This window comes from Gouania willdenowi, chromosome 3, assembly GCF_900634775.1.
Source record: "Gouania willdenowi chromosome 3, fGouWil2.1, whole genome shotgun sequence".
Taxonomy (NCBI): Eukaryota; Metazoa; Chordata; class Actinopteri; order Blenniiformes; family Gobiesocidae; genus Gouania; species Gouania willdenowi.
Genome location: NC_041046.1, coordinates 27,944,698 through 27,959,176, shown reverse-complemented (window position 1 = coordinate 27,959,176; position 14,479 = coordinate 27,944,698). Strand labels below are relative to the sequence as shown.

General features: G+C 39.9%; 1 protein-coding gene across 4 annotated transcripts in view; it reads left to right on the top strand.

Annotated features, from left to right (window-relative positions):
• dennd2b (DENN domain containing 2B) overlaps positions 1-13,028 on the top strand; it is a 59,197-nt gene extending 46,169 nt beyond the window's left edge. For all 4 annotated transcript variants that reach the window (XM_028437121.1, XM_028437138.1, XM_028437111.1 and 1 more), the window contains 8 exons: positions 126-266; positions 366-514; positions 7,016-7,193; positions 7,952-7,993; positions 8,481-8,592; positions 11,381-11,620; positions 11,812-11,898; positions 12,528-13,028. In XM_028437121.1, coding sequence (XP_028292922.1) covers positions 126-266; positions 366-514; positions 7,016-7,193; positions 7,952-7,993; positions 8,481-8,592; positions 11,381-11,620; positions 11,812-11,898; positions 12,528-12,571 — 993 coding nt within the window. In that variant the 3' untranslated portion in view covers positions 12,572-13,028. The remainder of the gene's footprint in view (positions 1-125; positions 267-365; positions 515-7,015; positions 7,194-7,951; positions 7,994-8,480; positions 8,593-11,380; positions 11,621-11,811; positions 11,899-12,527) is intronic.
• The last annotated feature ends 1,451 nt before the right edge of the window (positions 13,029-14,479 follow it).

The window sequence follows — 14,479 nt, the reverse complement described above, 5'->3', positions numbered from 1 at the left end:
GAACTGAAGCACATGATATGTACTCATGATTTCTCTGAGGCTGCGGGGCCAGACAGCTGTTAATGTTAAAAAACAGCAACTAAAATGTTCATCCAAACTAAGCGTGATCTTTCTTTTCCTTTCAGATCCTGGATGAGGTAGAGCGACGGCGTGGCATCTCAGCAGCCCTGGTCTATCCCTTCATGAGGAGTCTGATGGAGTCACCCTTTCCCGCACCAGGAAAGATTATCAAAGTGAAGACCTTCCTGCCTGGAGCAGGAAATGATGTGAGTGCAGCTTTAGCACCTTGCAAAAAATGTCTTCTGATAAAGTCATTCTGAAAGAGTTCAATAGTTTAACTCTCTTGTTGTTTTTTGATACTTTAGGTCATTGAACTGCGGCGGCCCACTGACTCCAGACTGGAGCATGTTGATTTTGACAGTCTTTTTAAATGTCTCAGTGTGCGGCAGGTGATCCGAGTGTTTGCTTCGCTTCTGCTGGAGCGTCGCGTCATCTTTGTGGCTGATAAACTCAGGTGGGTTGTTCTGTCTCACTGTGTGTGTATGTGTCTGTGTGACAGCCTGTTTGTTTACTATGATAATCAGGTGTAGAAATGGTGGTTGGCTGATAGTGTTGCATTGAATGTGATGCACCCTTTCTGTAGACTTACACATATTGACTCCTTCAGGCAGGTTTAATCAGAAAAATGATGAATTCCAGCAGTTCTACAGTATAAAACACACTTACAGATAAAGGCATGCTTAAAAGCAGTAGATGATTATGAATACATTTTCAGTACAGGGTCCAGTTTGTTTTGTGGTCTTATGTTCCGTGCTCTCTTTTGCTTTTTAGCTTCCTTTGTTTGCATGTAAACACTCCATTCTTTTATACTGAGGTTAGATAGTTTGATGGAACCTGGAGACCTGATGGCATGTAGCGTTATTCCGCCATTACAAGCAAGGTTCTAACTATGATCTTAGAGAATATTTTCACATTGTCAGTTTGAATGTTGGCACTTCACACAAATCAGTAGCATTAGGAGGTTTTATGAGCTTGAGCTCAGCAGATCCACCTGCACAGAGCTTTCTGATTCAAGAACTCTGATTTTGCTACCACCAAGCTTAGCTCCAAGATATTCCAGTCATCTTTAATAGGATTTACCAAAAAGGGCATTAAAAGGTCAAGAACCAGGTCAGTCAGTCAGGAAGCTGACTGTATATATACCACATGTAACTCTGGCCTCAGCAGAGCATATCAGAGAGTAAAGGCTGATAAGACGTGAAGTCTCCAAGGACTCAGTGTCCCAGTCTGTACTGCTGAGAAAGGAGAGCTACTTTTTCTGGACACGAGGGTGGAGTGGGAGGAGATTTGAGTGGAGAACTAATCTCTGCATGTATCGGAGCCCAGTTTAAACAAACATCAGTGGGGGCAGTGACTGTGACAGGAAGGAATGCACTTCCTGTGTACGCGACTGCCCTCTGTGATCTGTGGCTGGACTGTCACTCTTTGACTTATGATGCTAAGTTCACTCCCTACACCACAAAGAGCTCACTCTCTGAGTCCTATGGGAAGACACAGCTCATTACCAAATGTATATGCCTGATTGAATCGGAATTAAATCCGTGCGTCAGCAAGAATCAGGTATTTCTTTAATAATGAGCATCACTATGTAGGAATTAGGAGTGAGCTCATTACAGCATATGATTTAGCTGTCGTCATTTCTTGTCACCAGATTTGTAACAATGGGTAAAAGCTAAAAGCTTTACTGCTACAAATATGGGGCCAATGTCAACATTACAGATCACACTTTGTGCTTTAATAATGCAGTGTAAAACCCATGTGGTCGGGTTTGTGTGATGCTACAGTCTTCGGCTTTCATTTAAAACACTGTTGCAAACTATTAAGAACATGTGTTTCTCCCATTTACGAAATACCATGGTTGCACAGCATGATGCATGTTTATGATTACAAAAATGGCGGTGGACCATCACTGTGGGATTAACCCTAACTGCTTGTGTTGTACGTCGTTTGGATAAAAGCGTCTGCTAAATTAAATTGAATCTTGTTAAAAAGACATGTAAACATATATTTCTGCTTCTACTTGTATCTCTTTCCAGCAATCTTTAATCATCTGAAAGACCAAGTTGGGAACTAATCAGATAAATTCATTATCAGCGATCTTACTTTCTAATTGTTGACCTTAAATGACCTGCAGCAGCTGAGTAAAGGCTGTTCGTGCAGCACATTTTTGTCAACACTTCTGTGAGGCCTCTAGCAAATTAGATATGGATCTCTCTTTCTTATGCTAGTTTCACACCGCCCCAACAATGTGGGGGGGGCAGCGTTCAGACTTTCCTGATTTGGAGAAGTGTATTCCCTAACCTTTTCACTTCCAGTGTGTAAGCTGTGATGCAATTGAGTATGTTAAATAATCCCCGTAGTACCAGAAAATAATGATCGTCATCGTTCTACATTACAGATGCATTGATACTATATTATTGTCCATACCAGTAGTTCTCTAACTTTTCTGTTGTGCTGCTTTTATGAATCATGAGAAATGTTCGGCCACCCTCATCGCATTTAAATGTCAACAAAATAGGTAAAAAATTGAAAAAATGATTGAAAAAGGTAACAATGAGCAATGCATGATGTCAGCTTTTTGCCGATATCTTTCCAACATCAAGTATTAGGCGATACAGATATATATATACCCTTTTGCCCCCTTTTGATACCTCACTGAATGCATGCCACAAATGAACTTCAGTGCAAAAAAAAATTCATTCAACTTTAGTAATTGGAAAACAATGTCAAATTCATTTTTAATATGTCGTCTCAAACAACAGCACATACTGTTTTTTCCATATCGATGGAAAAACCGAAACTGACGTCGGCCAATATCACATTTGATGCCTAATGTCGTCTGATGATATCGTTGGGCTGATAATATTGCCCAACGCCCATCTCTAGTAAAGATTATTACTATTCTTCTTCAAAACTCATAAAAAATAACATTGAATGTGCTATCACATATTTTTAGAACAATAATATAATACATTTCTTTGAGTGTAAAGAAAAAATATTGTTCTATTTTTAATGTACTCCATCATAATGTCACACAGCCCAGTTTGGGAACCACTGGTCTTTACTGACATTGTGGATGCAGGAAAATGTGAAGAGGTTTAACTCTGCCAATGGATAGCCTGGTTGAATCCACTACCAACCCTGCTACTGTTGTAGGGCCACATGTTCAGAGGTTGGTGTGAAAGCACCAATTAAAAGAAGTATTATTAAAAAAAAAAAAAAAAGAAGAAAAATTACCTAATAGTTTTTTTTCTGGAGAATAATGTGACCTTTGTAGAAAAGCTTGAAGCATGGTTGCAGTATAAATTATTCATATGTGCTACAAAAACAGCATTTAGTGCAAATGTTGGTTTTAAAATTCTCTCGTTGGGAATAACCCAGGGAGGAATTTCTGAATGTTCTTCCATCACTTCAAAGTTTGAATGCTGAAACACATCGCTATGGCAAACATTGCTTTGAAGTAACAAAAAGAAAATGGATAAGAATGAAATATGAGGGCCTCTAGGTTTTAGAGGGAAGAGTGGAAGGAAATCTCAACAATAGCTGGAAGCTTTTCTCACAGTCATGCTGAATTAATCAAGCTCACTTGTCATTGGTACGCCAGGCTGGTTTGCATTTGGCACATACTCACTGGTGCTTTCCCATGTGGGCAAACGACAGGATGAGTGCAAAACTATTGCCTCCATGTGGAGTACATAGTGTCATAGTTGTTTATAATAAAATGGACCATCTAACAATGAGTTGTGGTGTAGAAGCCGCAGTTACAAGATTGATGCTCACTCTAATTCTCAAGAGTGGTTTGATTTCTGTGATTATTCTTATGTGCGCTCTCTAACAGAGCTAGAGTTGGTACGAGGCCCAAACCCCACTCAGCAGCTCATCCTGTTTCCCAGGTGGTTTTTAACTCAGTAAAATTGACAGTGTGCACACACACACACACACACACACACACACACACACACACACACACACACACACACACACACACACACACACACACACACACACACACACACACACACACACACACACACACACACACACAAACTGTTTCTGTTTTTTAAAGACCTTGGAAAGATGTGACCATTTCCAAAGTCCAAGCAGCTGATTTTCCCATCAGTGTCAGGCTGGTGAGCCTTTTAATACTCAAACAGATGCCCACACACAAACACCTGTGCCTATCATTTGATGTACCGACGTCTTCCATTAAACTCAAGGTGTTGAATGAGGATTTAATGAGAGCATGTGTGGCATTCTACATCAGGAGGCTCTTTCTTCTGCTGCTAAAATGGAGATTATAGCTGGAGGTCCTTACAGACAGGAAGTGAAGGAAAAGCATTTTGGGATTAAGGGAGCAAGGAAAGAACAGGATTAAAATACACTGCATGGAGCTGTTCCATTAGGTCTGCATGTGCTCTACAACCTGTCCTTATGATTTCTCTGTTTTACTTTGAGCTGTAAAGTTGAATAACGGTTTAGAGGAACTTTGCAGCACAACTGGTGTCTGGCAGCTGTCGTTGTCGCCCTCTTCGTCTTCTCTCTCTTAAGTTTCAGCCACATCAGGACGAGTCATCACTGTAAAGCACCGGTGATACAAGATTATTGTCCTCTTTTTTTCACTCTTCCTTCATTTCTATTCATCCTCTTTGAGTGTCTGCCACACACATTGGCGTCACATACAATGAATCAAGGTTTGGCCGAATGAGAATCAATACGTCACAAACCTCAGACTCCCCCTCTGCATTTACATATCCGTCTTAGGTTCCGTTCTTTGACAAGGAAAGTAAATCATTTTTTTTTTACCAAATTCACAGATTAGCAATACAATTAGGACAAGGTAGATAACTGATAAACGTCTGGTCATAAGTGGAACATATTAAGCAGAAAATGAATGTTTTGCCTTGTAGCACGAGAAGCAGGAAGATGAGCACGGATAAGGATTCTAGTGCGTTTAGCAAGAACACATTTTTTCTCACTGATGACATGTTTGAAGCCTCTCTAAATCTGTGGCTCATGAAGGGGTTTTTCCATTCTGCAGTGCTCATCATCTATCAGAAATAATTCAGCGAAATAAAAGCACTAAACAGTAACAATGAGAGTCAAAGATCATCGTTGGACACGAGGAACAAGCCTGACATTTGACAGATAAGGAACTTTAGTTAGAATTGCTTTCGATGATACGGGATACAAAGTGTCAGCTTATCTAATTCAGTGACGCAATAGAGTATTACTGTAGTATAACATGAGGGAAAGCTCTTTTTTTGTCCTATCCATGGAAACATTGCACGCTGCTTCTCTACCTTGCAACCATGCTGCAGTGTTTATTCTTATCTCCATCCTCAAACACCACAAATTAAACTGTTTTCAAGCTCAGAAAATAACGTGTAATTTTCCACTGCCTACACAATCTAATTATATTGTCATTGTTAGTTTTTTTTTTTTACTGTCATTCTGTTGAACGTCGGTTTGTGATCTAATGGGAATGTCCCTCTCTCTTTCCAAAGTTGAGTGGCAACCACTGGTAGCGCCGAGTGTTTTCCTTGCAAGTTGATTTTCTCTCAGGTGTGTGTGGCTGGGGAACATGTGAAATTGATCCTTTTGGTATCAATGGCATGTACCTTGTGGCGAAGGCTTTCTGAAATCTGTGCCCCATTGCTCCCTGTTAGAACTCGTAAAACAAGAAGACAGGATCTGTTAGGAATTATCACTGCCTCCTTAGGCAAATACAAATCAGACCTGCCAAAGTTTCTCATGTTGAGAGTAAACTTAGAGAGGCCAAAGAAGTGCAACTACTGGGGTATTTTAGCCTTTGGGTTCCAGTTGTGTAATTCTTCCTCACTCTGAGAAGAATGCACACTTAAATCAAGCTATGTTGACTCGTGGGAAATTTAACAGAAAGACCTGTGGATAACAGTTAGCAAGAGTGTAAAAAGGTTCTTTGGATTATTTCTGATCCCATTTTTTCATGGCGTGGTTTAAACTTCTGCTCGTAAAGTGCTGCGGTAAAACAAATTTTGACTTTGGCATAGACTGTTTACAAAGTTTCTGCCGTTGATGACAGCAACCTCAGAAAACATTCCTCCCTTTAAAGTTTAAATTGTAATTAGGACGCGTTCACATACCATGTTTGATCCTTGGTTTTGCTGTTGATCCCAACAGATTTCGCGGTCCTTTGTGTGTATGTGAGTGTGATTGGACCCACAGTTTATTTTCACTCTCTTAGTGTACATGGACTGGATAGTATGTGGAAGACGGAGGGTAGGAGGGTCAGCCACTGTCAACAAGCGATGGATCGTGAGAAAGACATACTGCTATTTGTGCGCTCTATGTTATACTGCAGCTGTCGGAGTTTAAACTCAACTACTACCTGATTTTCTGTATTGCATCAACAAGTGTCCAGATTAACTATATAGTCACGCCACGCCTGTAGACAGAGAAGAATAACGGGATTTAAGTTGTGTGTTTGATAGGCATTAACCTGGCTTATTTTGATTTGGGTTGGCTTGTTTTGGGCTCTTGGTGGAAGAAAAGGGTGAGCTTTAAATTTAAGCCATAATTACAAATGTCTGGCAGTTGGTATCGCTGGTATCTTTGAAGGTGTGGGATCAGCTGAGAACTGGTGAAGCAGAATAAAGATTCTGCGCTGTTTTGTCTCAAATAAAGCATCTGCTTTTAGGAAGAAACGTTTAAAGGTTCACTCAACCCAGGAAAAGAGCTCAGGGGTAAAAATACATTCATATTTGGCATTTAGCCCAGTGGATGATTTATATACATAATAATTTCTAACACAGCTGGACTGCAGGAGTGTGTTCAAGGGGAAAAAGATGTTTTAGCCCCTAATCCAATCCTATTCCTTTATTTAAATGTGTTAAATAACCGTCATATGTGTGAGTTTGATTCATCCTGTTGTCTTGTTAAAGGGACTAATGAGGGTGTTTTGCTCTTCTCTATTCAGCACTCTTTCCAACTGCATCCATGCAGTGGTGGCTCTGCTTTACCCCTTCTCCTGGCAGCACACCTTCATCCCTGTGCTGCCAGGGTCCATGTTGGACATCGTTTGCTGTCCCACTCCCTTCCTGGTGGGGCTGCTGTCCAGCTCGTTGCCCAAACTTAAAGAGCTTCCTGTAGAAGAGGTGAGATTGAACCAAGTCTGAAACTCATTGATTATTGTTCCTCAATCCATTTTTTTCTCACTGATCTCATTACACATAATTCCCCTTTTCTTTTTGACAAATAACGAACTGAATTAATTAATCGCAAAAACTTTTTCCCAACTTCTCGCCTTTGACAAAAAAAAACAAAAAATAAGATAATTCTGCGATTTTGACTGTTTGGCCAAAACAACCAAGGCTTTTAAAGTTGTAAATATTGACCAAAGCTATAATTCAAGCAGTTGAAGAAGGTAGTTATGCCAATATTGGGGTTTGATAAGTTTAGGAGGACAGGATACATTTCTTGCCACCTAAACAGTCTTTCAAAGGAATAAATGTTGTGTTTTTGATTAGATGTTGTACGTTGTCTTCCATATCCATGCAAAACCAAACTATTAATAATTAAAGTGGAAAATATGGTAGTTGTGTGCCAAACTTTCAGTTCAGATCAGTTTGTCAGGTTATTTTTGAAGTATGTAATGCAAATTTACAGGAATTGAATTTATTACACAGGAACAATGGTGTTTTACATATTCTTCTAAGTCAATTACAGTTACTTATATAACCACCTACTGTTTAAAAATCTCATATGGCCATCAGGCCAATTTGTGTTAAAAGAGCCTGTCAATCACTGTTAACATTAACACGCTTTCTATTTACATTAGGCCTCCTGCTTATTATTATGACTGACTCATGAAAAACAATGACTGGTTTTACAGTTGTGCTTTAATTTCTCTCAGGCTTTGATGGTGGACCTTGGAACTGACCGTTTCATCCGGCAGGTATGACACATGCATCTGACAAAATCTTTGTTTTTCTATATTGGATTTACAGTATCTGAATAGGTATCAATGTGGCCTCAACTTTGTAAAAGTTTTGTAGTAATCTGGAACAGAAAAACATTACTATTATTATAAGCAGTGTATTATGCTGCATGGCCTGGTGTAATGTGACATAGAGCAAGCTAAAATCGATAAACCGATGTGATGTGACATAGAGCAAACTAAAATCGATAAACCGATGTGATGTGACATAGAGCAAACTAAAATCGATAAACCGATGTAATGTGACATAGAGCAAACTAAAACCGATCAATCCCTAAGAGTAAATAACCCTGAGGACAGTGGCTGAGCAAAAGGACAAGATTGTTACACACGTTTACCTCTAACATGTTGTTAAACGTTTGTTCACTGCTGTAAATTCTTGAAATATACGCCCCAAACATTGTTGTTTATCGATTGTGACCGCAGTGTTTTCAATTGTTTATAGATGGATGACGAGGCCTCGCTGCTGCCGCGCAAACTTCAAGCAGCTCTTGAGCAAGCGCTGGAGCAGAGGAATGACATCATCAACCAGGACTCCGATAGCGAATCAGACGAAGGTGAAACATTGCCACCTCTCACAAACATACCATGTTCTTCCTGATTTTAAAAACCCGACATGCGGTGGAACATGTTCAGTCAATGCAAGAGCGATTCTCGCAGCAAAATGCTGACCTCTGTACAGATTTCTCATGGGAGTGAGTCACAGGTATTTTACATTCTAGGTGAGATCATTATGAAAACACCCACTTTGAGCTTGCAGGCTTTTCCATTAATGAGGTTTTCAGTTCTGTGAGCCATCCAGTAAAGTCTGTAGTGCAGAGGTGTCACATTAAAGGGCCCATGTTAAACTAAATCGACTTTTCTGTGCTTTAAACATCATAAAAGTGTTATTTGGGCTTCATACACATGCTCAAAGTGTGTTTATCATTGATTCCATCAATCGTTAGTTAGAGGGTGATTTGCTCCTTTCTTACTGCAGGGTGAGTCCAAACACCTCGCTCCAATTTGATGACGCGTTCCCACTTTAATGACAACTTTGACGCGGCACTGAGCTGGAGAAGCCGCGCCTCCAGGAAGCTCTTTACCGTGATTGACATGTAAACAGACACGCCCACGAAGGTGAGCATGTCAGCATCCTTCGCGCAGTGCTTCCACAGTCTATCACTGCTGCCCATTGAAGGCTGTTGTTGTTTCTGCTTATTGTCAGAGTACCGCTATGTACCTGTGAACGCCCCGCTCCCACACTCTGTCTCGTGTTTATAAAGCAGCATTAGCTCGGCTACGGAGTGGGTGGGAGGAGGGCGGGCCGTCCTCTGGCCCTACGTCACCGTGGAGACGCTTAAATAGCCATGTGTTTTACTATAATGTGCAGTTTTTTGCCAGAAAACAATCACAACTGTGTGTTGGTAGCAAAAATAAATTTGCTTTGGTGATTACTGATCCCCCTCGTAACAGAGCAAGACATGCAGGGAAGTCAGTGTCCCGTCTATAGACACGCCCACTCATAAATATGCATGAGTAGGCCGCAAATAAGCCTGTTTTTGTAGAATTGCACTGAAAGTGACTTGTCAGAGGCTAAAACTCTGGAAAACAGGCGAGTTTGGGAAAATAAACCTCAAATACTATGTTTTTGGGGTTCTTAGAACAAATGTAGAAGGGTTAAAAATGATATGGGACCTTAAAAGGATGTAAAGGCTCATTTATACTCACATATCTTTCTGACACTGCTAAAATACTTAAAGCTGCCGGAGACGATCATTTTCTATCAGATAAAGATGAAGTCTAGACCTCATAGATCAATAATTCAAAGGCCATTTGGTCAAGAAAAAAATTTAAATTGCTGTTTGAAAGTTTGTTTTTACTTTAAACAATCTCTTATTGGCATTGTTGGACAATTTTCATGCATTGCATTTTGGGATGTGGAGTCCCATAGATGGATACATAGAACTAATTTTTTTTTTCTTTATTCTTACCCTGACTTCTTGTGTTTCTTTGCCAAACAAAGAGGACAGTGATTGGCTTCAAGCTTGACACCATTTTTGTCCTCGATTGTTCCAGCTATTTCCCGTGATATCACCTCACTACGTGAAACATTCAATTTTGTCTGGATTTGGATCTTTTCATGTAACCCCTTAAACAAACATTTGCCATTGTTTTAGTGAACACCAGAAATGTGTGGGTAAGTGACTTTGGCTGAGTTTTGGAGGGCAACCACTTCAATGCTTCCATCTATTGGACTCCTCATCCCACAATGCAATGCTCAAAACTTTTCTGACAATGTCACAAAACCAGTGTTTACAGTGGAGATTAGAAAAAAAGAAAATTTTTTTTAATCTATGTGGCCTGCACTATGGATTTATCTGATAAATTTTTTTTTTTTTTTAGTAGCTTTAAGTTGCAAAATTACTGCTTTGTTGGAAATGCATAAATGGGTGCCCTCAACTTGTGCAGAAATATAGAAAACTTTATTGCAGGTCATGGATAACTTTAATGGGTCTTAAGCAAGAAAATAAAACTATCTTTCCAATAAATGTGCAGAGTCATCATTAACTTCACAAGACAACAAACACTTCACTATTGTGCAATTGTGTTATTGTTTGAGATCAATTCCAATTTCCATCACTGTCTGTTATGGAAGAGAGCTACTGTATTACTTTGTGATGCACTTAGACTCATTTATAGTGACTATTTTTATAGCCCCTCCCCCCGGCCCTGCTAACTGCTAACTGCTAGCTGGGAAAAGACAGACATGATTACTGGAACACTGTACTGGAACTCTGGAAGTGCTCTGTTGGTTCACAGGATTCTTAGAAACATATTTCACAAACATCAGAGCTGTGTCATCAACATGGCAGCTGCTTAGCTCTCAGGTTTCTTACTGCACTTTTTAAATGAAATTCTTTAGAAATGATCAAACGTAGCGTACAAGATTCCTGATTTTCACCCAGGCTGCAAAAGTTTACTTGTCATGTATTTTCCAAAGTTTTCCTCCAGAGAGATCACAGAACATAAACAATCATGAACAATAATGAGGATAATCATCTTCACAAACGAAGAGGATGTTTCTAGTAACTGCAACATTCTGTGAAAACACACAGCGGTGAAACATGTAAGGTATTAAAAAGTGTCAGTGGTTATTTTTCACCACAAACAATGGTGTTGTTGCTTTGAAACCAACTCAGTCTCCTGTTCACACACTGGTTCTCGTGAGTCTTTCCTTCAGCTCTGTCAAAATTTCTACATTTGACAAGCAAGCAGGTTCTTTTTAGAAAATCGGTTATTACCGGACAATTCCAGTATTGGTGTTGTTTTTTAATAATGGTTTTGTTTTTGTTACATCATCAGAGTACAACTCCTTGAACAGTCTGGTATCAGAGGCCTTCCTCCGCTTCTTCCTGGAGACGATGGGGCATTACTCTTTGTTCATTACTCAGAACGAGCGTGGAGAGCGCGTTTTCCAAAGAGAGGCCTTCAGGAAATCTGTGGCTTCCAAGAGCATCCGTCGCTTCCTTGGAGTCTTCATGGAGTCCCAGATGTTTGCAGGATTCATTCAGGACCGGGAGCTGAGGAAGACACGAGCCAAAGGTACGCCGTTGTTCTCCAACTACTGCATGACTGCATGAAGAGTATCTCCTTATAAAGATTAGGTGGATGTTTTGGTTCTCTACCTTCACTTTTCATTGTGCACTGCCCTCTAGTGGCTTACATTGTTTTGTCCAATAAGAAAGAAATATCCTTTTTTTCCCTATTCCTATTCTTTTGTACCCTTGTTCTAGGACTCTTTGAGCAGAGGGTGGATCAGTATCTGGAAGAACTTCCAGACACAGAGCAGAGTGGAGTCAATAAGTTCCTGAAAGGCCTTGGTAAGTCAAGCTGTGCTCAGGTCACTCATAAATCTTTTGGATTTTCACACATTTGGTACTTATTGCACTTGTTATTATCCCCCGCCACAAAGTGTGGAAGGGGGATATAGGTTTGAGCTCTGTTCGTCTATCCGTCTGTCCATGTCAGAAACTGTTTAGGATAGGATAACCAAATTAGGTGTGTGGCACCAGGGTATCAGTACCTTGATGGAGTTCGAAAATGAGAAACGCGCAATTATTTTTTCCGGAGTTATTACCCTTGTTCCGTTTTTTTTTTGGCGGGGAATGTTGATGACTATGTCTTCTTGTTGAGGTTATTGCTAATGCAGTCGAAGGGACGTCTAACCTATTATGTTTCTTTAGCTTAGCATTATATGAGATACTGTAATCACATTGTATAATCTTGTAAAGGTTGTACTTGTTTCACTGTGCCCTTGCATTAACAAACACAGGAACGATAACCGTAAATTCAGTCACAAAAATGCCTTTTCAGTCATGCCATGCAATGCTTTAGTCAGTGGTTCCCCCCCTGCATGAATCTGTATTTCCCTGATGAGATCATGGTAGAAATGCCACTGCACAGGTCCTCATCTGATGCTATTCTGCTGTTTGTTTTCTGTTTTTTTTAGGAAGTAAAATGAAGTTTCTTCACAAAAAAGAACTGAGGAAATAACTGAAGACATGAGGTCCCAAGTATCAAGACGATTCCCAACATTTTGTGTCGACCAAATTATTATTGTGAAAACGTGTACATATTCTTTCACTGTGAGCTGTGATACACTTCAGCATTATGTTTATAGTATATAATGAGACAGCACCAGCAGGACGGTACAGAGCAAGTGAGTCACAGAATAACCACTGAAGTCCTGGTGTGCTTCTGATCAGCATCGATCAGCCTGTGTGTGTGTGTGTATATCTCTCTAACTTGATATGGGTGGAGATGTACAGTTTGTATGTCGATATTTTTTTTAATAAGTTTTACTACAGTGTTGTCGTTTTGTTTAAGAAGTGTAGAATCTATTCAGAAGGTCTACATGTAGGACAATGAAGAAACTGCTTTTAAATCTTCATAGTCTTTGTAATCTTTTATTAAAAATGAACAATAAAGCGCTTTAAGAAGAAAAAAAAAACACTTGCCTGGTTTGTATGTATGTTTCTGTTCTGTAGACATTTCCTAAAGGACATTTCGGCCACATCTACACTCATTCGCTGAAGGTAAGACTTTTCAATAACAGTACGACAGCCTGTGCTTCGGCCTTTTGCTAAATTTCTTTGTGTCTGCAAAGCTACAGTTAGTTTTGCTAATTGCTATAATAAAATCCCCTCCTTTTACACCTGACCTCTCAAAGACAGCCTTCCCCAAAGAGATACATTGGGTACAGCAGCCTAGTTCCAGTCACCACCACATGCTGCTGGTAACCTAATTATGTCTGCACCCATCACTCTGTGCGCTGTCACTGCATGAAGAGGCCAATGCTAATGTTAGCACACCATACACAGGCTCACTGTTGATGTCAGGTGTTGTGTTGCTCTCTCTGTCTGCCTGTTTTCTATAGCAGCCGCGACATAGTCACAGCCAACGTCTTCTTTGTGTGGGATTAGAAAAAAGATGTACATCAAAAATCATAACTTAAGTTAAAAACCTGAAAATATTAAAAGTTTTTAATTGTTGTCCCCACTTAATTCAAAAGAAATAAGTCCCCCTGATCTTTACCACCACATCCTTATTATTACATTTTTATTTACGGTATGCTAGGCCAAACCTCATTGAGCTCCTATCAGGGAAAAAACACATTTATTAATCTAATCTTGTTGGGAGGGGGTGAAAATGTTTATTTTTTCAAAGCTCAACAGAAAATAAATTTGTTGTTTACTATAATTTTTTTTTAGGCTTTGAGAATTCTGAGGTGCAGACGTAGAGGAATGTGTCCTACATTATTATCCTTAGTTTGTATTGTCCTTTCAGTGCAGATCTCTATATATGTTCATGTATGCAGAGGAAGCAATACTACATCAGGCAGCTGAACCACTCTCAGTAATAGTTTTATTAAACCATTTCTGGAACTGGTTCACTTAGGGCTCAGCATCCTGAGTCTCATTGAATAAGCTTTGTGACATATTATAGTCGACCATTATGAACACCCACTACTGTGCTGAGATCTCTGTTCCTGCTAAACTGTCTCACTTTGGTCTCCTCATGTTTGATTTAAGAGTTTTCATGTGTCACACTGAACTTTTTAAAAAGATTGACTGTTCAGTGTATTACTACTGTTTGTTGTTCGTAAAAAAAAAGGCCAGTGCCTGAAAAAAAAAAAAAAAACTATGGAGATTAGATACACTGTGATTTACTTAATCCACTGTTTTAATTTGGCACAATAATGAAAAGAAAAAAAGAGGCATTTATGATCTGTGCTGTTTTCCATCCATCCATTCATCCATCTTCTCCCGCTTAGCCGTTTCCGGGTCGCGGGAGCAGCATCCTCAGTAGGGAGGCCCAGACTTCCCTCTCCCCGGCCACTTCCTCCAGCTCTTCCGGGGGGACCCCGAGACGTTCCCAGGCCAGCCGAGAGACATTTGTTTT